The sequence below is a fragment of the Haemaphysalis longicornis genome, unplaced genomic scaffold (genome assembly GCF_048455015.1).
Source record: "Haemaphysalis longicornis isolate Haplotype H1 unplaced genomic scaffold, Haemaphysalis longicornis Haplotype H1 scaffold_7, whole genome shotgun sequence".
Lineage (NCBI taxonomy): Eukaryota > Metazoa > Arthropoda > Arachnida > Ixodida > Ixodidae > Haemaphysalis > Haemaphysalis longicornis.
The window spans coordinates 24,387,272-24,410,882 of record NW_027526422.1 but is presented as its reverse complement, the minus strand read 5'-3'; the positions used below and the strand labels follow the sequence as shown (position 1 = coordinate 24,410,882).

General features: G+C 46.9%; 2 protein-coding genes across 4 annotated transcripts in view; one reads left to right on the top strand and one right to left on the bottom strand.

The window, feature by feature from the left end:
* Positions 1-2,009: 2,009 nt before the first annotated feature.
* LOC144144805 (protein neuralized-like) lies at positions 2,010-23,573 on the bottom strand. 3 transcript variants are annotated; one of them, XM_077676311.1, is made up of 11 exons: positions 23,335-23,573; positions 18,543-18,780; positions 16,530-16,640; positions 15,748-15,917; positions 14,178-14,222; positions 13,760-13,848; positions 12,506-12,672; positions 10,563-10,852; positions 8,924-9,043; positions 7,363-7,449; positions 2,010-6,451 (listed from the first exon to the last, which is right to left on the bottom strand). In XM_077676311.1, the coding sequence occupies exons 1-11, from the start codon at positions 23,357-23,359 to the stop codon at positions 6,273-6,275; spliced, it is 1,521 nt and encodes a 506-aa protein (XP_077532437.1). In that variant the 5' UTR covers positions 23,360-23,573; the 3' UTR covers positions 2,010-6,272. The 3 variants fall into 3 exon arrangements, with proteins under 3 accessions (XP_077532437.1, XP_077532439.1, XP_077532438.1); XM_077676313.1 differs by lacking the exon at positions 23,335-23,573 and adding an exon at positions 22,823-22,846; XM_077676312.1 differs by lacking the exon at positions 23,335-23,573 and adding an exon at positions 22,432-22,448.
* The window catches only part of LOC144144804 (DNA repair and recombination protein RAD54B-like), a 39,681-nt gene continuing 38,659 nt past the window's right edge, over positions 22,590-23,611 (top strand). The window contains exon 1 of the mRNA XM_077676310.1: positions 22,590-22,850. The gene's annotated coding sequence lies outside the window, so the exon portion shown is untranslated. The remainder of the gene's footprint in view (positions 22,851-23,611) is intronic.

The following is a 23,611-nucleotide window of genomic DNA, read 5'->3' as shown; positions in this document are numbered from 1 at the left end:
AAGACGGCCCGAGATTCGGGAACAAGGCTACCCGAGCGTCCCAGAGGCACTGAAGCTGAAGCATCGTCTGCGAGCGAAGGCAACGGGCTGTGTGTTTTTTTTTTTTTTTATGTAGAAGGAGTGACAGATGGGCAAGAGACAGCTCAGCCTGCGCCACATCGTACCGCAGGGATGACTGTCCAGGCAGACGTGACGAGGCACCTTCGCGCGGCTGGCGGCACCCTAGCACGGGCGTCGCGCAGAAAACGCAACTTCGAACACCACGCCATGGTATCGCCGGCGTTGTCGCAGGCAGCTTGCGAGCGCTTGCATCTTAAGAAGTCATTACGTGGTCATTACATTTACCGACCATGGCAACCATATTTTCGCCGGGACGAAGAACAAATGGAGGGACAGCTCTTGGCCCGCGTATGGGAAAACCCGAATGCAGTGATGGAGCACGACGGAACAAAAAAGAAAAAGAAACGGCATCGCTGCTTGCCGATGCAAGCCGTCGGTCACGATGGTTACCGATAGAGAAGCAGCCCTAAACAACTTCCGAGGCTGAAGAATAATTTTAATTGAACGGTGTTGATTAGGTTTAGTGGTTGACCGGCAGTAGCTTATTGACTTATATAGGCGTTACGCTGCTGGTCTCAAGGACGCCGGTTTGATCCATTTGATCCCGATCGCTGCAGCTGTTGTCTGAAGGCGGCAAAAAACGAGAACGCCTATGTGTCGATATTCGTGGATATTTCGCTTTTCCTCAAAGCGTATTCTGCTCAACAATCCTGCTGACGGACAACGACAAGAAAACTCTGGTTGATTCCTCTGTGATGGGAATCAACCTACGCCAAAGTAAAATGTGCAGCACTGCAGATGAGCATGATGTGCGCGTCGGCGGCTGTGGGAGTACTTGGCGATCGCGACGTCCTGATTGCGGGTCAGCTCGGCAGAGGTTTACTGCCATCATTTCCGAGACGGATATGACGTCAGTAAAATCTTGGTGTATCCCGGCATGAAACACTTTTGTGTTAAAATATAAAACCCGAAAATGAACAACCCTAATTATAACACGTACTCTCTAGTGTGATCAGCGTCAGCCGCTACCACGTCTCACAAGTGGCCGGTACCAGAGCCTTCTATTTACAATAGAAGGCTCAGGCCGGTACCATTGCCGAGCGCCACCATGCATCACTCCCGAGTGGTGAGTAACGTACGTAGGTACGCGCATACTGGTGAGTGGTGAGTCAACTTGCAACTGGTGGTGTTCACACTCGTGAGTGGTGGCGCTCGCACTCGTCAGTGGTGAGCGGGCCTCACCGCGAGTGGCGCCCACGCTCGCAAGTGGCGAGTGCACTGACACTGGCGAGTGGTGAGCGGGGCTCACTGCAAGTGGCGCTCATGCACTCGCGAGTGGTGAGTGGCGCTCGCACTTGCCAGCCCAAAACGATGGTGAGGCTGAGGGTGTGCGAGTGCGCTCGTGAGTGAGCCTGCGTGGGCAGTCGAAAAACAATGGGAGGACCATTTGGACCTGCCGAGGGCACAACAATTGGTTCAATTGGAACCATTTGAAAATGCAAATGGTTCCATTAATTGGCCAAATTGTGTTTTCGGCTGGTCCAATTGGGCCTCCAATTGTTTTTTTTTTTTTTTGCATGCACCAAACAAGCCATTCGTATACCCCTGCTATTTTCAACGCGCTGCTTCTTCAGTTTGTGATACCTGTATTTACTGGTAGCACAATTCACAGGTGTGAGAAAATATTTCAAGCTTGTGCAAATGCACACCTTGCGCTGTTCCTGCTCAGATTTTCTTTTTACCCCAATCCCACGTAGGGCCACATCATTTGCCAAGTTCACACATTTGGTCAAGCTATTGGTAGCTCGGGAGCGCTGTGGTGAAGGCGGCTATTTCTTAGAGTGCAAGCAGTCTTTATTTGCAACAGCTAGCAGCACATGTGCAGCACCTTGTAACAAGTGCATTTCTGAAACATGACTAAAAAGTAGTAATAAGGTGAGCAGCAAACCTTTGAGGGCTTTTCTTTTTATTTAATACTGCTGGTACATTATATTCCTTTTCAATATAAGCAAACTGCTTAAAAACGAGAACCAAATTCACTGACAGAGGTAATGTATAATAGCGTGCCTGGTATGCACACAGAATACGCAATGGTTAAAAATAGAACTTTATGAAAAAATCAATTACAGTATAAATCATACAATGAACTAGGCCAACAGAATGCTCCAGCAAAGTGCAACACTGCACATTTGACAGCCTACAACAGCAAGAGCAACCACTTTGGGTTTCACATATAACAAAGTACAAGGTATCCAATTTTCGAAGAGCATTCCATCTTTCAGCGTTAGTAGCATAAGCAAACATCATCCATGCATGATTTTGAAGAGTATTTTAAAGTTCGTTTACCTACTAAATGAAGGCAATGCGGGACAAAAAGTATACCTCACAAAATAACAGATGCAGCATGAGCGCAAGTGCATCAACTGCAAGTCAAACACCATAAATGTGGTGCGGCTGGCATGCTTAGGCTACCAAAGAGTGAGAGGAGGCTGGTCTAATGAGAACGTGTTCAAAGCCTACCATTTTGTGCTCATTACATCTTAGGCTGCAACTCACGCAACTGAACAAAAAAGGGGAGCAGACAATGCTTTATTCCCCCTAAATACAACTGGCAAAGTAAGCGCAAGCAGCGCTTCTTTATACTGTATCCTGTGCCTGTGCAAGGGTTAAACCAATTATAGCCCACTCAGTGCGACTGAATCAGATGCTTTCTACGCCTCGACATTTCAGTAATGACACCAAATTTGCAATTTTCAGCTTCAACTTCAGCTACTGAGCCCAAGAGCAGGTGCGAGGGCTGTACAGCCCACTCCGAACCTGTTCTTTTTTTTTCTGACCAAGCAAGAGCATCTAACACCAGCTATTACGACAACCTAGAGCAAAGTTTAAACCAGCCCAATTAAAGATTTAGTCCTGTCGTAGATAGCAGGTTCTAAAGTGACCATGTGGAGGTAGAGGAGACAAAAGATGCCCCAAGACCAACCAAAATAGGTCTGCTCCTTCCCTTTCGAAAACATGTGTTAATTAATCAGAAACAAAACTAGTTTGGCAGTTTCATTTGTGACTAATATTAATCCACATATTGCTGAGAGAGAAGGCGCAGACTTCTTTCAGTTTAATCGGCCGGAGCCTTCTCCATCCCACACCTCCATTTGAGTAGCGTCTGGCATATTGACACCTCAAAGCAGCTGGGCCAACAATCAATCAATAAATCAGTACGAATCAGTATCAATTTAAATTTGCTTCCAAGCAACCCTTGATGCCCGTAACTATAGAAAAGCATCTCGGCATATCGATGAAGTGTACAACATCGGTTTTTATAAATCAAACCTTCCTTCTTTTAAAGATATTGAAGCTTCAAACCAGCTTTACAAATATTTGCAGAATAATTTTTTACACAATGGACCCAATAAAATCTTTTTTATTCCACTTTTAGCTCATTGTACTGCATTGCACATAAAGCTCAAGAAGCTCAGCAATACCACAACATGTCACCGCCAAAGAACAAAAAAGCGCACACAAAGTTCTCAGCAGTCACCACACAAAATTTGCTCAATCACACAACATATAGACAAATAATTTTTGACAAATCAAATTTTTGGAGTAGGCAGGGTGACTACAGGTTGGCATTGTTGCTGCAAGAATTCTAGAAAATACGAAAACACAAAAAGATGGAACGCTAGTATAAAAGTCTGTGGAGAGCAGTAACATTTATATAGCAGCTATACACATTAACAGCACCAAGCACAGCTACCATAAAGTGCAACAAAATCAACAGATGGGATGACCATTCAAAAGAGCATTTAGGAGTTTAAAATAAAACAACCAGCTGATTTGGGTAGCAATAATGCTATAGTTGGTGTGTGGCAGACAGGACCTGGCTATTGAAGGGAGTGTTTTCTGTAGCGTCTCCACAATACGTTTAAACCAAGATAAACTAAAAGCTTGGCTCCTTCAAGGATTGCCACGTCAGAGTAACCATAATGGCAATTTCAACACTCAAACAACTAAGCCGGATCAAAAATTTGGAGGCACTTCAGAGCTCTTACTTGTGTTGATAGCCTTGCTGAGCAATTAAGTGTGGGTAGGTTGACACCACAGCCACTGAGAATTGGTTGAGAGCTTTTGGCAGCAGCTTTCATTGTTACTGGCCCTCCCTTTGAGTAGATACGCGAGAATTGTGGGTAATTTGCATTGCAGTCAAATTGTTAAATCGATAAATCGATTTGAAGCATCAGACAGCAGCTGTCATCATTCCTGGCCAATCCACCCGAATGGGTACGCTGTTTGGCTTACATTTAGTCGATGTTACATTATCTGTACATTTGAGTCCCACGACTTGCCGCAAACGTAAACGTCATTGTACGTTGAGCTGTGGGTTGTGGTTGCCAACATCATAAAATGGCTGCATTGAGCCTCCGCATACCTTAAGCAGCCTAATACCCCATGGCATATTACAGCCAATAAGGCTGTAACACGCCAGTGCATACGCACGTTTGCAACTTAATGAGATGACAATTTGTGGGCGGACATGTTGACATCTCAGGCAGTGGGACCTTCCGGAGCCATTGTAGCCGCACCAACACCACGTTCGCGCAGAACAGGCTATGCAAAAATATCGCCTCAAGAACAATTACACACTGAACAGCGTGCCTAGCCAAACTTTCTCACATGGCACCTATGGTACCCCCATCCAATAATCCCAGCTAATGGTGCATAGTTGGAAAGTTGAAAGTTTTGATATTTTAGGTTTTTTTGGCAAAAACATTTTTGAAGCTTGGAGTCATCAAGGTTAGTTTTCTCAAATGTAACTAGGATACACATTTCATGGCCACTTAAACCAAGCATATCTTGTCTACATACATCATTACTAGCATTTCTCCTGTGGCGCTTACATGGTGTGAGGGCAATAAGCTTGAGACCTCCTGGCCTAGATGAAATGCTTCTTGGGATAACAAAATACGCCTCAAGCCCCCCAAATTTTTTATTGCATATTTTTTTTTCTGTGAAAACTTTTTCACACATCTCAAAGTTCTGAGAATGCACATACTGCCACTTTGCGTGACAAATACACAAAACAGTTTACATGAAGTAACCAGACAAGATAAAAAGTCACGATGTGTTTATAGTACCTTTGTTGCATTCAGCGCTGTATACAGAAAAGCCCTTTGAAAAATCAGGCAATGCCTATAATGGCGAGCCTATATAGCTCACACACCATGCCCCCTTTGTAACGATAGTAGTCCTTGTTGCTGCTACAACAACAGATCCACAATGTATGTGGGCTCTCGGCACTGCAGTGCTTCACATGCATTGTTAACAAACATTGCTCTCGCCACATGCAAATACATTCTGTATACCTCCTCACAAAAGGCTCTAGTGATGTAAGGGCTTCATAGTACCCAGATATAACATTGACGACCACTCAATAGAAGAAGCATAAAACGAATGCGTAATCAAAAATATAAGCCTGAAAATCGGTTGCTATGTAATCATGTAACCTATGTGCCTACACAAGGGTACTTGTATACCAGGCTTACTACAACTACAATTTATATGCCTGTACTTGTAACTGTTGCTGCCACGAGGAAATGCCTGCCTGCGAGTAGACATGGTTTGCGTTTAGCGACCTGTCACATAGCTTCACAAAAGTTAAAATTTCCCCAACAGAATTGATAAAAACGGAGAAAACTCAAAGCTAGTTCCATAACGCGCATTTATTATCAATAACCGTGCAAGCTTACACCTTCAGGGTAAGTGCCAATTGGGCAACAGCAGGAAAACGAAGAGTGGAAGCGAAATTTATAACGTAAAACTCAAACTCCGACACTGTACAACACAAGAGGTGCATCACTTTTCACGCCTCAGATAGCACAATCTGCTGCGTTGACAGGCACAGAATCTGTGTTGTCAAGGCATCCACGCAATCACAACAGACATGCAGCTCGCTCATTTACTCAGGCTTGAAACGCAGCCACCACATGAGCAATTTTGAACGGGCGTGAGACGTCGCAAGCAGTAGTCGAGGGGGCCTCGTTGGTGGTCGTTCACACCCAGGCGAATCGACTTGCAGAACCCAGCGTAGTTGACGAGGAAGGCAGCTTGATTTGCAGGTTGAAAGGAAGCAAAAGTCAACTCGAGCCTCAGTTGGTGACCAGTTCGCTCCCTGATCCAGAAAGCACACCCCCGTAGGAACCCAGACAGTCGGGTGCTCAGGCCCTGTAGACGCGGATGACGTTGAGGATGCGCTGTCGGCAAACGGGGCACTGGGGATTGCGGCTGTTCAGGAGCTTCAGGCCACACTCGTGGCACGTCAGCGAGTGGCCGCAGTTGCACAGCACGCTCTCGATAGACTTCTCGAAGCAGATGCGGCAGTCCGTGTCGGCTTGTTCTGGAAAGGGGGTAGAGAGTGCCAGGAGCATTTAGAAGCTAACTTCAGAGGCCCCTCAATATGTGCAGCAGCATTTGGTGATGGTAACTGGTGCTGACAGAGAGACTACCAGTGTGCACTGCAAGAACAGAGCTTATCACAGAGCATGCTTTAGAACAGGGTAAGTAGAAACTGAAAATCATTCTTGCCACAAGTGATGGCCAATGACAGCCACTGTTCTCATGATTTCACTACGGGCACAGCTGTAATAGAAGATGTGGGAACTGCACCGGACAACTACCCCTCCCCCCCGGGCCTTAAAACGAAATTACATTAGCAAAAACAATGTACAATGCTCTCTCTCTCCGTGTGCGTGTGTGTGGGTGAGTGAGTGAAAGAGAGGGAACACTCGCAAGCATTAAAAAATATGGTCGCACCTACAGATCTCTGAAAATTTCGCCAAAGTGCAGCGTGCACCTGAACCTTCGTGCCTGTTTGGATCTCATTTTTCTTTCTTCGTTTCTCGGAACATCAAACTGTTTTACAGGCAAATTTGTCAATACAACCACCCAGCCCATAAAACACAGAGCTCATTTCACTTCGCTGTTGCAATAAAAGAGATTTAAGTGCAATGCTGGACAAATATTTCCCATTTTTTGTTATCAAATCATTTTTCCTACATTTACTCAGAGGTTAGCTGGTATCCAATCGTGAACATCAGTAAGCTGTAAAATCGATTACAAAGCTCCGATATAATGTGTCAACACAGGCTCATTTTTGTTTGTAAATAGAATCTACAGAAAGAAAAAAAAAAGAGAAAAATGAATCTGGCGCCGCTGCTTTCGCCCAAAGTTTAAATGTGCAGCCCTTTTGGCAAGTTTATCTCCTGGAATGTGAGGAGCAGAAACGATCGTTTTGCCAGTGGCGCTCACCGTCCAGTGGAGTCTTCTCAGGTGACTTGTCCGGCACGGGTTCCGGCGCCTGCTCGCTCGGGTCAACAGGAGGGCCGCGCTTGCTCCCTGCAAGTTGGTCGTCCGAATCTTTACCTCCCCCACGCCAGGCATGCCCCCATGGCAGCCCCCCAACCATTTCCACCCCTGCCATCGAAAACCCAGCCGCAGTAACACCGACGGCTCCATTTGACAGAAATGCACTGCCACAGCGAAATTTTGTCATCCTACAGGCAGTTGTAAGGGGGCAGACTTGTCTTAGGGGCACAGGGTAAGCCCTATACTTCCCATGCATTTTTGGCCATTTTGAGGTACATTTTTCTCGGCATCTAATAAAGGTATCTACATAACGTATATATCATTTTCTTTCAAATTTTGTGCTCTTTTAGCTGAACTAGAATTATCAACATCCTTAAATAATTAAGTTTTTATAATTTTTTGTCCGTTAGTACCTAAGTACCGAGATATCTGAGGGCAAAATGCTAGCTTAGCGTTGCAAGGAAAGTGCCGTTTCACCGTCAAATTCTGCTTGAACTGAACTGTAGAGTGCACTTTAGAATGCTAATTACAGTAAAATATAGTGCCTTACGATGAGGAAATCTGCAGACTGATAGGAAAATGGCCCTGGACGCCGCAAATGCCATTTTCTGGAAAACAAATTTTTGACCGTTTTTTGGCCCCCAGAAACCCACCTGCCCTCAACTGTGCCGCAATCGCACCACCCACTTTGGAAGGACGTCATGCTCGATTTCATACAGGCAAACGACAGTGTATACCTCATCTTCGTTCCCTTTCCCTTTCCTCTTTGGTCACATTGAGATGGTGCACCCTTTATAACGACCTCAACACAGGAACATAAGGACCCACTTTCACTGCCCCACTGAAATAATCGGCACCACTGTGGCAAAACACGGGGAGGGGGGAATGTACAAAACAGTGGAAGCAACAGACCGGTTCTACAGATGACAGGCAGCTTGACCATGAAGCTAGAGGGCAGCTATTTATGCCTCAAGCACAGGTTGACACTCAGCATGCTGTGCCTGGGGCAATCTATAAGATGCAGCATTGAGCTGCACTGGCATAATTGTAAGTGAGCAGCGAGTTCCTTGCTGCCTATGCAATGAGCGCACTCGTTATGCGAGTAAGCACTGTACGAAATTCGAGCCTATTAATGCAAACGGTTTGCGCCAAAATTAATCAGAGTTGTGCCAGGCAACAACCCACCCAATTCCAGAGTGCACTTTAAGCAAAACTTTTCCTGATAAATTTTTATTCCCCTAGTCAACTCCTGTTTGTTAACTTCCCCGACTACAGTGAGACTCCCCCAATCCACCCACGTGCCTAGCCTCCTGTGTTCTGTGCCCAATGACCTGAACTGTTGTTGGCAATAGCAGTAAGCGAAAAGGAACAGCTGCCTGCTGTATGAAAACACTAAGATTGCACAGCATAGCAACCTCAGCTGTGGTGACTGCTCATGCATTTAAGCTACACCCTGCGCTACAAGAGGGGCGATGCAGAAATAAAGAAAAGAAGAGGCACGTACCAACCAGCTTGATCTTCGTCACACGGCCGGCAATGTCAAAGAAAGCATAAAACTTCTGCGTGCCATCCACGTACATGATGGTCTTGAAAGGACCATTGTTCTGAGAGTACTGAACTTTTCCTGAAAGTGGAAACAAACGGCCACGTAAATTGCAGCTCAAAAACACAAGGCACTGCGAATTGTACCGGTGGTTGCAGTTTTAACAGCTCTTCCCATATGCTTGATGAGGAGCACTGCTACGAGTTTCTTCAAGACAGCAGAACAAAAGGAAAAGTGGGAAAATACCGTATGTACTCTATTCTAAGCACTCCCTTTTTTTCCCCATGATTGCGATGCCCAAAATGCGGGGCGGGTGCTCAGATTCAAATAACATAAATTAACCCCCGCCCCCACACACACTTTTTTGTGGCTGTATCGCGACGAGACGGGCGCAAGGAATGATGTTTCATTAGGCAAACGTTCAAGAGGAAAATTTGTACAGAGTGAACCCACTGCTTATGTCTGATACTCAGCCACTCACTACACCTCGAGTCCGCTGCACCACTTGAGCCACCACTCTCTCTATCCCACAGCAGGTCGTCACCTGTTCTGTCGGAATGGTTCGTAATTAAAGACTTTACAGATGACCTGGTCACAACATCAACTTGTGCCCGCTAACACGTGTCCAAAATCCGTTTTGCCATGGTTGCTTAGAAAAAGGGGTGCTAAGATTCGCACACAGACTCTTTTTCCTCCAAAAATCTCTAAGTGAAGAAAGTGAATTCACTTTCTTCAAATAACTTCACTTTAACGTGAAGTTATTTCGAGGGCTTAATGCGCGGAAGCTACACCAGGGCTATGGGCGCACTGTAGTGTACGGCTGTGGATAAATCTTGACCACCTGCAGGGGATCTTCATGTGTACCAAAATCTCGACACACGGACAGGCGTTTGAAGTGCAGAGCACTTAGCGCAGAGCCTTGTTATCGTGCAGAGCCAAGTGCAAAGCTTTGTCATTGTAGCTCTCTCGCTGGACCCAAGTAGAGCCACACGGCGTTCCATCATAGTGGCTGTCGTCGAGGTGTTACTCAGAGGCTAAGAAAGCCAAGTGGTTTATATAGTCGTAAGCGTTTGAAACTCGTGAACCGCTGGCGCTTGTCATGCATCTCCCCGCTGTTTAGCGCAAAGAAAACTGTAGGTACATTTGAGGCAAAATATACGTAATTAACCGGCAGCGCCCGCGTTCATTTAGTTAGGAACACTCGTTGGGTTGGTTTTTACGATAGTAAGCGAGAAAAAGTGGCAGTGCGATGCCGGCACGTGCGGGAGGAAAAGCGAGCACAAAAAGAACGGAACTCCCGCTGGCGCAGTTTCAGGCAGGGGGCACTTCGAAGGCGGGAAATTTGAATTTCATAGGGTGGTATCAGTGAGCGGATAACGGTGCAACAGCTTATTATGGTGAATCACTGCTCTGCTCTTCTAACAGCTTTCCCACTGAGTGGAACAACTTCAATTTTTTTTTTTTTTTTTGCTTCCCACCTTCATCTGAAAAGCGACCATCACCGGCAGGATCGAACCCGCGAGCAGCACGACGCCTTATCCACCGTGCCACCACCCCAGTGGGCACACTCCATGATAAAACCAAACAGGAAGAGACCCACCGTCGTCGGCGGTGACGAAGACCAGCTCGTCGTAGAGGGCGCAGGGGATGTCCTTCTGGAAGACCCAGTACTCGGGCCGGTCGAGCAGGGCGTCCAGGTCGCTGGGCAGCTCGGTGGACTGGCTGGCCAGGGAGGCCGGGTTGCAGGTGGTCAGGCCAAAGGCCAGCGAGCCCGACAGCTCCGCGTCCAGGCCCAGCACCTTCACCAGCAGCCGCTCGTTGGGGTACAGGGCGCGCGACACAAACACAAACGCCCGCCGCTCGCCCAGGTCGCACCGCTCCGCTATCATCCTGCCAGGGGAATGAAGGAAGGTGGCGCCATCAACTCCACATACCCACCTTCCCTGCTATGGTGGTGCACACCAAAGCTCTGCCAAGAGCATTATAAAGTGCCCCAAAAGCAACCCCCCCCCCACCCCCCACCCCCCAGCTTTTTCAGCGATTCAAAATTTTAAATTTGCGCCAAGATGGAGCTGCCCTGTCCATAAAAATGTGCATCAAATAAACAAGTGTGTGACCACAATTCTGCCAAATGTGCGTGTGCACGCTTTAAACAAGGGATTCCTCAAATCGTGTGCAGACTATCGCTGCAGCTCACTTTCTTGCCGTAACACTTTTGTGACCGCGCCTATTCCCATCGATAGTATATTATCGATTTTGGCGCTCTCCGAGCGCTTGTGGACCGCTAACGCTAGCAAATGCTTCGCACGAATGGCGAATTGAGATGGCTTCTGATGTACGAGCTTGAATCTGTGCATGACGGTAGCACCACAGACATGGAAGACTTTAGTACAGACACCGAAGACTTTCATCAGACCATCACCAAGTGTGTGACGGTGAGTTTCGGTTTCTTTTCCGGTAGCCCTATCGCGGGCGTGCATTGTTGTAAACATATTTGGCCCTGTTCTAAAGGCCACAGCTCTTATCTGCAGGGTGTCGACCTTGTTCGGGAGACCATTTGGCGCTGACTGCAGAGAGAGTAGAGTTTTCTCCACGAAGACGGCCCAGGCGCTCCAGCATGGCTGTTCGTGTTTATATTTAGATTTTTGTATGTAAATAAATTTTGTACTTACAGAGCTCATTTTTGTTGTATTGTTCTACAGAAGTCTTATATTCAATGTGCATATTTCAAAGTGTTTTATGTATACCCTGTGCAAAGTGGAATTGATGTTTTCATCATTTTTTTTATTTTGCTATTTTATTGTCTTGATAATCTTTTTATAAAATTTGTAACAAATCTGTTGTTTGAAATTATTGCTGTTAGAAAGCACTATTCTTTATCATTTCGTATTTTACACTTCAGCATCAATCATTTTCTGTGGCAAGAAAACATACTTCCTGGAACACCCAAAAACAACCAATTTTTCTGCGGTCACAAAAGTGTTAAAACTTAAAAGTGGAAAACCATCAAGCGAACATTGCGATTACAATGACAGGCTAGCTGCTGCTTTGCTAGCAGTTGACACCGGTCTCGCGTCAACTGCCACACTATAGGTGGTATTCGCTGAAAAGTTTAGCCGTCAATTTCTTCGCTTGGCAACACTGGAAACGGCCACAGACATGGCTGATGCGCCACGGACATGGCGCGGCTTGGGCCACTGCGCCCGCACGCCGGGGGAAAAAAAACACCCCACTGGCGTGCGTTGTCTGCTCCGTTTCGACCCGGTTCTCAACAGTGGTGTCAACAGAGATGTTATTAACCACACTCACATTGGACTCGCGGCAATACTTTGCGTCCGCTGAGGCAGAGTTCGTAACGTGCAACACAGTCATGTGCTTAGCACGGACAAGTACCGCCATCCCGCGGAGCCCAACGTAACGAGTGACGGCGCACTAACACGGTTGCCTGCGTGCACGCCTCGCCAGTGAATAAAAGCAATAGGGCCAGCCAAGTGCAGCGCCAAGCACTTCAGACTCGGGTGCAACCCGCTCCCCCTGCCCTACCTGTCGTCCGGGTCCAGCCGGGTGTTCGGTCCCAGCGTGGGGTGGAAGGCGAGCCGCACCCAGGGGCTCATGGTGGCCGGGCTGTGCTGCATTATTGGCCGGCTGCGGGCGGGCGGGAAGGGCTGGCGCGGGGGCGCCCCGTCACTTCCCTCGGCACCGCTGGATGCCTGCACACACAGTGGGCCACGAGAACACTCAGAGGGTGCGTTCCAATTTCCCCTTTAGACGGCTTCGTTGCAGTCTTCACGGACAGCCCATGTTAAGCCCCGTTCCAATTCGAACGAAGCAGTCAACGAAGACTGCTTCGAGGAGACGGCATCAAAGTCAGCAACGATGCAGGCTACCTTCCTGTCTAAACTACTAAGAGACACCAGCGCTACCTTTTTCTGTACTAATGTTGTGACAAATTAACTGGTTATTTTATTGAACTATTTAGTATAGTTTACTAGTGAGGAAGATACCGTTGTTTAGTTTTTGAATCAAATAGTGTCAATAATAATAACGGTAATATTATTTACGAAACCTGCAGCTTCCGTTTCTCAACATGTCTGCTACAAAGTTGTCTGTGTTGGTGACCGCGGCGCGATTCCAATTGTTCTTCCCATAGACGTCCAATTAGACTTCTTTGTAACCTGTCTACAAAGCTGTCCGCGAATAGGAACGCACACAGAGACATGCAGCAACAATGCACCCGCACAACGGAAGGAATGCGAGCTACTCCCAAGCCCCCTCACACCATTCTGCAAGTAGAGGCAGCACACATCTTCACGGAACAAGCGCAAAAATTACACAAAGACGACAGAGGAGGACAATGAGGACAAGCACTTGCCCCTGTTGTCCTCCTTCGCCTTCTTTGGGTAATTTTTGCACTTTACTCGTCTCCCTACGCAATACCAACTTGCCCAAAAATGTGCCTCATTCAAATGCATAGGCCACATTTTTACGAGTAGCAATATGCCGAATGTACGAATGGTGTACACAGCCACACATCACAAGCGTGAAGCCACAATTTTGGCGACCAAATTATGACTTCCGCGCTATATATCCCGTGGCGTCCTTTTGTTACCAACTATCACTGTCCCCACTCTGCAGCAATGGCGAAAAGTGCAGTGCCCCTGCAAGGTCTTGTTTCTACATCGGTGCGTTGCAGTTAACCCCATCTACATTTCCCCTCCAGAGGCAAATTTTGAACTTTTGAACGCATCCCCAGTGTGCGAGTACTGGTCAGGTCTGCAAGTACGCAGGGCACAATACCTCAGGATTCAGTAAAACCGGTGTGGGGTCTGCTGCCAGCTCTTCCATTTGACGAATGAGATCCTCCACGTTACCAGCTCCCATGGAAACTGCAAAACATGCACAGGCACGGAGCTGTAGGTACAACTGAAGCAGAGGCATTGCAAACTAATTCTGATGCCAGGTTCCCTTCAAAGACTAAGCAACAAAGTAAATTTCCCCGGCATAAAAAGCTGCACAGGGAGACTATATATATATGTATTATTATATTCACAGACAGATCTATCCTTCCAAAACCATGCGGTCAACCGTTCTGGATGCCCACTGCACCACACCTAACGTTTCTACGGTGCCAAGACAGAAGGATTACGAATAATGTACCTCTCTGCAAAACAAACACCCCCGTCTAGATACAAAAGTGGGGCTCAAATTCACTCACCGGTTCTGAGGATGTCATTGTGGTTGTTTAGAACTAGCTCATCCTCTGCAATGAAACAAGAACAAGGAAACAAGCCATTACAGTAATTTTCACCCTAAAACAAAGACCAAACAAGCCTGGCAAAAGGTATGGACCTAAGAAGGAGACTCGTGAAGGAGCCATGCTACATTTCGCACCCTGATCCTCCTGGATTTGAGCAACGTGGGGGAGTACGGTAGCTTAGGTAACACTGTGCAACAATCACTGCCATCATGCTGCTCAGTGAAATACTAACCACTTTTCATGCTTTTTTTCCCCCCCAAGTAGCTGAGCTCTCAAGCTTGGGTGTACAAATGATCCTTTAAAGGGACCCTGCAACACTCTTTGAGCAGTGCAAGAAAGCCTGCGCGACGCTTAGCTTACACTACCAGAAATACCTGAGCCAAATATTGCACGTGCACGTGAAGTGGTGAGCACGCAAATCGCTGTGAAACACGAGGAAAAACCAACCGCGCTCTCTCCAGTTCTCATTATGCACCCCTCGCATGGCCTAAACAGCATTATTGAGGCCATGGCTGCCCGATCGGCTGTCACTGGTCGACTTTGCGGCTAATTTCTCCCATTTCCTGTGACGATCCACCATCGTCAGCGCTGTGTACGAACCTCTTCTATGCCTGAGCCTGTAGGCACAGTTTTGCCATTTCTTTTGTGTTTTGAGTGCGCGCGGAGTTTGAGTGATGAGCTCATACTTCCCTTTCAACCAGACCACTCGACAACACACGTTTATTGCTTCAAAAACTCCCTACCAACCCGAGCACGCTTGCGAGCAGGCACCCATGCCTGCTTTTTTGTGACACCCCACCGGAATTAGAACCCTCCACGTTGCAGAGAAAATGAGAAAACTCCCCTGCCTGTGATATATAAAAAGCCGCCGAAGAGAATGCCGCGAGCCGCCCCCCCTCTCCGGGAGAGAGCGCACAGCTTTCGTCGCGCTGTCCGCGGTCGAGTTGAAAGGGAACGATTATGCGCGATTTCTCATTGCGCGTAGTTTCGGCGAAAGTGAACAGATTTTCATAATTCTTGCGGGAGGAGCTTGCTGGGACAATAGACTTTACCCCAAAATACATTCATAGTAGTCGATGGTAAGTGCTGCAGGGCCCCTTTAAACAATGTCAGTGAATGCAGCGAGGGTCAGGGCAAAAACAAAAATCTGCACAGACACTTGTTAAGTACAGTTGAAATAAAATGATTTAACTGTTTTGCTACAGCGGGGAAACTGACCGTATTTTTTGGAGACCTATGAAAATGATTTTTTTGCCCCTCAAAACAGCTTGCATATATATATATATATATATATATATTTGTGTGTGTGTATATATACATATGTGTATATATATATACATGTTGGACTAATTTGTAATAATTTAAGTTAACCGCAAAGTTGTTCATATCTATTACCTGAACTTTCCTTCTGGCCCGTTGCAAAATCATTGAAGTATATATATATATTGAGTCAACTAGCGGTACTGTGCCCCACCCAACGCAGGGAGGGGAGTTGCCAAGAGAGAAGGGAGCGAGCACCACCACGTACCGACCATCTCAATGGCAGTGGTGTTGCCGTAGATGTCGATGAGAGCCCACAGCGGCGCCCGGGTGTCCACCCCGTTGAGGAAGAGGCCCTTCTCTTCCCCGTTGATGCCGAAGAAGACCTCGCCCGTGTTGCTGGCATAGTAGTGCAGCAGGGTGCCCTCCGTGGCATACCTGGCATCGGGGCCAGCCGCACCAGCACGGGCAGACGACAATGAGCACAGCTCAACAGACGGCCGGGGGCTCAAAATAAAACTTACACACTCGCTGCCAATTCACAGAAGAATGGCTCAGTAAGGTTCCTCCCCATTTCTTAACACTGGGAATGAAATAAAATGTGAGATGGCACAGTTGCCTGCATTTAACATCACACATCTCCTCCCTACAGGCCGTGATTAGCGTGTGTCAAGAGATGAGAAACTATAAAGAGGCATCGAGCTTTCCTTTGGACACCCATGAAACTCTACAGCGTTTATGACCCCCATAACACGGCTTACTTGTGCGATCCGTGCCATAAAGTTTTGAGATGATCCATTCACAGGTAGACATTGTGTCGAATTGACCGAATGCAGTTGCACTAGCCCCATTACAAGAGAACATTTGAGCAGACAGTGGCCACGCATAAACCATGTGCAGAATGCACGGGAGGACTAGGGTTCCCGTGCTAGACCACAGCAAATACTGTTCCATTCATTTGCATGGTTCACACGACCCAATTTCACCCCCAATTTCAAGGTGCAGCTTCTAGCCGACCATGGCTACAAAGCTGCGAGCCGAGTGCCTTACCTTTCCCCGAGTGCTTTGGCCCAGTTGCCAGGCCTATTGGTCAGGTCCGGGCAGGCGTATTTTGGAAGTGTGCCTTGCAACGTGACAGGATCATGTGATGTGAAGCCCAGCCTGCACGTTACAGGAGCAGGCAAGGGTCAATGGCATAACACGCACATACTAGGTATGCATACCAGAAACAAACTGCCACACTGTGATGAGCAAAAATGTGCACAAGGGACATGACATTAAGGAAACTGTAAAGAAGCCAAAAAGAAAACGAAAAACTATGTGCATTGACATTTGCGCCTGCTCATACATTGGCATGCGCCCTGTTCCAATGAACACCAACACATCTAGTTTTCCTTTATCGTTCCAGTGCCCATCAATGCCTGTAATCCAGTGCGAAATAAACACTCTTTCCAGCACCGCGTAGTACCATATAGAGTAGTCCTCATGTAGGATAGTCCTTGCCGCCTGGGCTCCCTGGGCCTAAACATAACAGTTAGAGGCCCTCTTTTCATGTTGGCATTTATGGCCCTATGCAGAATAACATATGTACAGGAACTAACAAGTTGTGTCTGCATTCTCATCACTGTGTCCCTGCTTATTGTGTAGTTTTGTTGTATTACCGTAAACTTCAGCCAATTAACCAAATTTTTTTCTCATTGTGTCATTTGCTGGCCTTATTTTCCTGTTGGTGTGTCGGCATTCACATTCCACCCCTCTTTCAAATCCAAAAGTTGTGGCCCTGCCTTTTTACGCTAAAAAATTTTACTCACTTTACATTCCTAATTGCGTGCATTGGAACAATGTACAGTGTCTGAGATCGCCACGCATAAACTCCATGAAATATGCTCTGCCATTCACCGGGCAGTTGCCTTTTGCCTAGCCTGCCTTGGCAGCAATACGCACTTTTCTGCAAAGCCCAACCAACTGCAAACTTCAGTGATTTCTATTCAGGTTGCACCTGAGGAAATACCGTGCCAGTGGCTTTACCTTTCGACAAGCCCCTCCAACACTTTAAATTCAATTTGGAATTTCACTGTTGCCGTAGCACAGAGAAGGAGCAGGAAACGAGGCTGCTGACAGCCTAGCGCTCGAGGCCTTATCACCAACTAGAAGGGTGGGAAGGCCATGCAAACATCAACAGCTTCTAAAACTGGTGGTGTACGGCAACTTTGAACAGCTATGGTTTCGACCGCATCAACCAGTCTTAATGAAGCTACTGGCGAATGCCTGCTTGCCTCACTGCGCGAGGAGAGCCTCAATATGGCGTGGTTGTTTAAGGCTAGCTTTGCCCCCCCCCCATGCTCCTCGCATTATCTCTGATGCCCAAAACTATTCTTTAGCTCAATATTGTGAAAACATTTTTATTACCTAAAAGAACTTTTGACATCACAAATATGAATTCAGAAAAAAAAATTTTGGTTCATTAGGATGTGCACTAGGACACACTGGGCACTGGAAAACACCGGGCATTGGCTGCCCATATATCAGTTGAACAAGAAAGATACCTTGACCAGCATGATTTGCGGTTCAAGTGAAGACAATAAGGTACAGTTTGTATTGTTATCATTTGTACTAACAACTAAACTGCACAATTTCGCTTACCTGTCACTAGCCTATTAAGCTGCCGGGCACGATGCGAGTTGACATGCATAACAAGAATTTTTTTACCGCATAGAAGTACGTGCTGCTTTATCTTTTTAAAATTTTTGAAGGTTCGGGAACCTTTGTCTGTCAACAGACGGTGTTAAATGTCGAAAAAACCACAAATTGCGAGAGAAAAAGTATATTGCTGAGTTGTTGCTCCTGAACAGCATTGGGCATCAAAGGGTTATGAACTATTCCGACCACACTCTGGATTATATGTTGACAAAAGACGTGCTTCATGTCCTGGCGTGGTTCCCATGAGCCACAAGAGCAAGTGCTAAGCAGTAACATTCAGTGTTGGAAATTCCTCACAAGGTTTGCCTCGGCCAACGACCCTATCCCCCTTGTCACTGAGGAAAAAGCATTGTCCCCACCCACCGGAGTGCCCCGCTCCATCCGTTGGAGAGCTCGGTGATGCGGAGGACGACGCGCTCGTTGACCTGGATGGGGCGGGAGCTGAAGACGATGGCCTTGCAGAAGCTCTCAGCCCGGCGGGCCACCTTGCCGTCCTGCTCCAGGCGCACGTTCTCCCCGTGCACCTCGTGGAAGCCCATGGGCTGCCCACTGCTGAACGACGCCACGCCTGAACGGCCACCCAGCGGGCTCTGCCCGGGCACTGCTCGGCCAAGGAGGCAACAACCAGAAAGGACAGCACCGTCAGCAGAGTAGCAAGACAACTGCCATTGTGAAGAGACAAACACAATGCGTTCGAATTTTTTCAATAAAACAGCCTTCTACAGCACGTGGCATTAATCCTGCCCTTTAAATTAAAGTTCCAAAATACGATCCCGAGGGTTTTACCTGTTAGGTGCCGAAGCTATGCCCTGGCTATCAAGTACACCATGGTGGATGGCTACGATTTTATGTAGACCACCTGGGGACGTTGAGCGTGTATTTTGCATTCTCATGCATTTTATTTTTCTGCACTCCATGAGAAAAATCGCCACGGCAGCGATGGATTGAGCCCACATTCTTGGGTGCCTCAGTCACTGAGCCACCGCACTAGGTTTGAAAAGTTTCTTGCAAGAATAAATCTTGAACTTTTTGTACAGCTTTTATATTTTGCTCCGATGAAAACCAAAAGGAGGACAAGTGACTTTAAACATACCACATGAAAAACTAACTGGTGAGCGTTTTTTTGGACAACTACAGATGAAATCGCAATGCTGAGGTACAAAATGTGTGCAGTTTCTAATACGATACCACTCAAATCACATTTTAGTGAAAACAGCAAGAAAAGAAAGACAAAGCAACAGACAATTTACAGGCGGAAAAAAAAAAGCCCCCTTACATTTGGCAGATAACGTATGGTTCAGTTTTACCTGAGTCTGCAAATGATTTATCTGTGGATATAAGATAACGTAAAGCTATCTGATGAGATGGCTATTATTTAAATGACAGAAGCCTTAGTTTCACATTAAATCACGAAATTCCTGCACTCTGGTTTCCAATTTCATGTTAGCGATTAAATTTATGTCCAGACTGCAAACCAGAAGCACCTTTAAATATTTTTCACTTTTAATAAAAACTAGCCGAGCTTGTGTAGTCATCACAGTTCAGTCCGCTATTTTCAATAGCCATCTAGTAGACCCTATAAGAACCTAACCAGTCGCTTACTCTCTTATGACAGCATACTGAGTGAAAACGTGCACTAAGACCATTAAAAACCTACTTTTGCCCCTTAGCAAACTGCCTCACTTCAACATGCTATTCTACGTAGCATCCGCAAGCACAAAGGGCCCTAAAAATACTAAAAGTACGCCTCGAGCGCGGCCTGTAGGGGCACCCCTGAAATTCCCCTAGCGGCCCATTTCGAAAGCAGCCGCGGGACTCTCTGGCCCGCTCCCGCCTGTCGCCATTGCTTTTGGGGCTCGTTCAAGACTGCAATTTACCATTTGTACGTGTTCGAAATACAGAATAATGTGGAGCAGGCACTCCGTTTGCAAGCGTGGTGTGTTTTGAGAGTATGAACGTTTACGACGCGATATTGGTGTGGTACATTCGGTCTGTATGAGCGCCAGGGGTGTGTCACAGGTCGGCGTCCCCAAGCCGGCATATGCATGCAGCTGACTGCAATTCCGCTGCCCTGAAATTTAGTGGCAGTGTCTCTGTAAGCAGTGCTTCCTTCAACGGTCATGATGTAAATCGGCTTTGTGCGCTTACATAATCTAGCGGAGCACTCATACCTGACGGCAAGCAAGTTACGCTTGCCAATATCACATATCAGATATTGATCACTATACCCTGGACAAGCGAATGCGGCAATAATTTCACGAACATTCTACGAAAAAAGTACGATGGATAATGCAAAATTATATGCGGGAGTCAGCACACGACTACTCGTCTTGTCGCGAGGTGAGCACTCGCAAAGATTCATCTGTTACACTTATCCTTTACAAGAAGTGCGGAGACGGGCTTATAGAGTAATCTGCGTCCGCGACTAAACTACGCTTCGAAGCCCTAAAATCAATCAGTCAACTCTTCCAACCACACCTCGTATCGCTTGTGAACTGCCTACCGTGTATTCTTCAAAACATTCGTCCGCCGAGTGATCAGCCGTTCGTTGAAGGTGAAAAACAAACGGAAAGTGAACGCGCAACTTGTGTGTGTGATTACTAAAACGTTCATTCGTTGATATTGCTCTGCATTTATAAACAACGATAGTTCAGTGTCCCCCCCCCCATGTCTTGCGAAATATCAGTGCATTTCGCATCTAGTTGGTCTGGTGAATACTACCTTGGTTAAACAAACGTCTTTAGCATTTCCAAAGTTGCACTGGGTTTTTTTCATTCCCGTACGACTATTCTATTTACTCCTGACTCGCAGACCATTCATTTTTTTGTCATTTCATTAACTTATACCTTGGTTCTTGCTATAAGGCATGAGTGGGTACATATTTAACAACGCACAGCCTTTGAGTGTACTTAACATTTTCGCGTGGCTTATATTTCCATAAAAGGCACAAGTTATTTCCAGCTATTTGGTTATCACATGCTCGAAATATATTTTTCTATGACGTACATATTCGAAGCAAAACCGCATTTGTTGTCTGAGCTGCAAAACGAACCATCCTCTTACAGTTATTGATTGTAGGGTTTAACGTGCCGCCGCAACGCAGGCGATGAGGCGCGCCGTAGTGGAGGGCTGCGGATTAATTTTGACCTGCTAGGGATCTTTAACGTGTGCCGAAATCTCGTACGCACGGGCGTTTTCGCTTTTCGCCTCCATCAGAAAAGCGGCCGTTGCGGCCGGGAATTAAACCCGCGACCTTGTGCTCAGCAGCGCAACGCCTTAGCCGCTGGGCCACCGCGGCGGGTCATCCTCTTACAGTGACAGTATCAGGTCTAAACGAGGCTACAATAAATAGAATTCACTTGGGCTGACGTGTTCGAAGGTGACAGTGGTGACATGCTGCTGCCATCGCCGACGCCCCCAAGAGCGGCTAAGAAGCGCGCAGAACCGCCTCCCCGGGTAGCCCTTGTTGGCGTTCGAGCGCTCTACCAAGATGGAGCTGTTTTTTTCAAGTGCCCTAAACGTGCACTTAGCTTACAGACGTCACCATAAGTTGTTTAGCGCTCGGAAAGGTAAAGAGAAGCGAAAGAAAACCAAAACACTGCATGACCACCTATCAGCCACGCAACACTAATCCCGTAAACGTCGCGGAGAAGCGGCGGCAGGAGGCGCAGCGATTATGAAGCTCGAGGTGTATAAACGAATGCTGCAAGGCATGCAAGAAATACTCATGACCCCAAAGAGAAAAGGAAGGGGGAATTTGATAGTTGAAAATGGAAACTTCCGGACCTAGAGTAGGACCTCACTGCTTGACAACCAAATACAGCAATTTCGCACCCAAAAGTTTCAAAGTTTCTTTTTTCAGCAGTAGATTTATGGAATTAACTTGATAGGTTATTGCAGAATGCATTGACAGTTATTGCAGAATGCATTAAGTGCAAAACAGTAAATATAATTGCTGAATAATGATGCGTCAAGACATTATTTGCACCATTGTGCAAAACAAAGAACACCGTCTGCACAGTTATTGCAGAACGCAATAAGTGCAAAACAGTAAATAAAATAGCTGAATAATCATGTGACAAGACCTTATTTGCCAATTGTGCAAAACAAAGAACGTACTGTGCAAAATGCTCAACTTGATGCCAAGAAAAATGCCGGATTTATCATTGCCTGAACGACAATTTTATAGAGGAAAAATATTTTAGTGCATAAAGTGCGTAAAAAGCAGCAGACATTTGGGCGTTTCACCTACTGAATCAGTTAACCTTGCAAAGCGCCTGATGTTGATCTGCCGTCGCACGAGGGTAGCGAGTGCAAGCTGATATCTTCCAAAACCTTGAATTCCCAAGCGCGGCGAGTGAAGGCACGTACTTTGCTTGCACGGCGCCGGCCAGCTGCGTGCGCGTTCTGATCGCGAGCTCCGATAGCCAAACAACCTAATGATTATCAAAGGGGCGTGCGTAAGTGGCGTTCGGCGCGTATTCCACCGCTGCAGCTGTCAACTTCTGAAGGCGCCGAAAACATACCTCGATACTGCAACGCCTGCCGTACCGGAACAATCGCGTAAAAACGGCGAAAGAAAGAAAACGGCTACCAGTCACCGACAAGATCCAACGAGAATTGGCGCGCTTGCCAGTACTTACCTAAAACCACGAACTACCGGAACGAACGGTAGGAGATTTTCATCCAACCGGGATTACTACCATGCGCACGCGTAGCTGTGCGTCCCGCTTGCACGCGAAGTTAATTACCAGCAATGTCGTAAGAAAAAAGGCTGCAGATAAGCGCAGAACACGCGCCATTATAGCATCAGCTGTTTCAACAAGCCGAAGAATTAAAAGACCATTTCGGAAGGTTCGTTCACTGAAAGCTGTAAAATCAGCACGCATTCCGAAGATGCATGCACCCTTCATTTCCGCACTGCCCGAAGGGGGAAGTGAAACACCCCACACCTCTGCCGGAGCGATTGGCCGGTCAAAGTCCGTTTTGGGTCACCCTCGGTCACGAGCAGATCGATCCGGAACGCGCACTTACATGCCAACAATGACTGCGTGGTTATTCCTCGACTGAGATGACAGCGACAGTGCGAAGTTACCAGCAACAACATGGAAACAATTTGGTGGGAAAATAAGAGAGCCAAGAACACGTCACTCACATTGCGTCGCGTTGGTGTTGCCCATTTCACTAACGCATCGATACGGCGTTTTTGCCACGTTAACGCCAAACTACACGCTCTGGTAGAACGTTCATGAAGTAGACCCTGCAAGGCACAAAGCACAGTAGCAAGGAATGTGGGCTTGAACACTGTACGGTGAATATAAACCCGACCCAAACGGCAAGCGCTATTTGATATCTACTGACTGCACTCGCTGTTTTGGCCGGAAATTTGACTGGGCTCTGGATTTGACTTTTGGATCACTACCGCTATGTTC

What these genes read in the sequence shown, in the direction of transcription:
- LOC144144805 (XM_077676311.1), bottom strand. Translation starts at nt 23,359, where the DNA reads ATGGGCAACACCAACGCGACGCAAT. An exon ending in CAATGACATCCTCAGAACCG is followed by an intron (nt 13,849 to 14,177) that starts GTGAGTGAATTT and finishes CATGTTTTGCAG; the next exon opens with TTTCCATGGGAGCTGGTAAC. An exon ending in TGAGAAGACTCCACTGGACG is followed by an intron (nt 6,452 to 7,362) that starts GTGAGCGCCACT and finishes CCCCCTTTCCAG; the next exon opens with AACAAGCCGACACGGACTGC.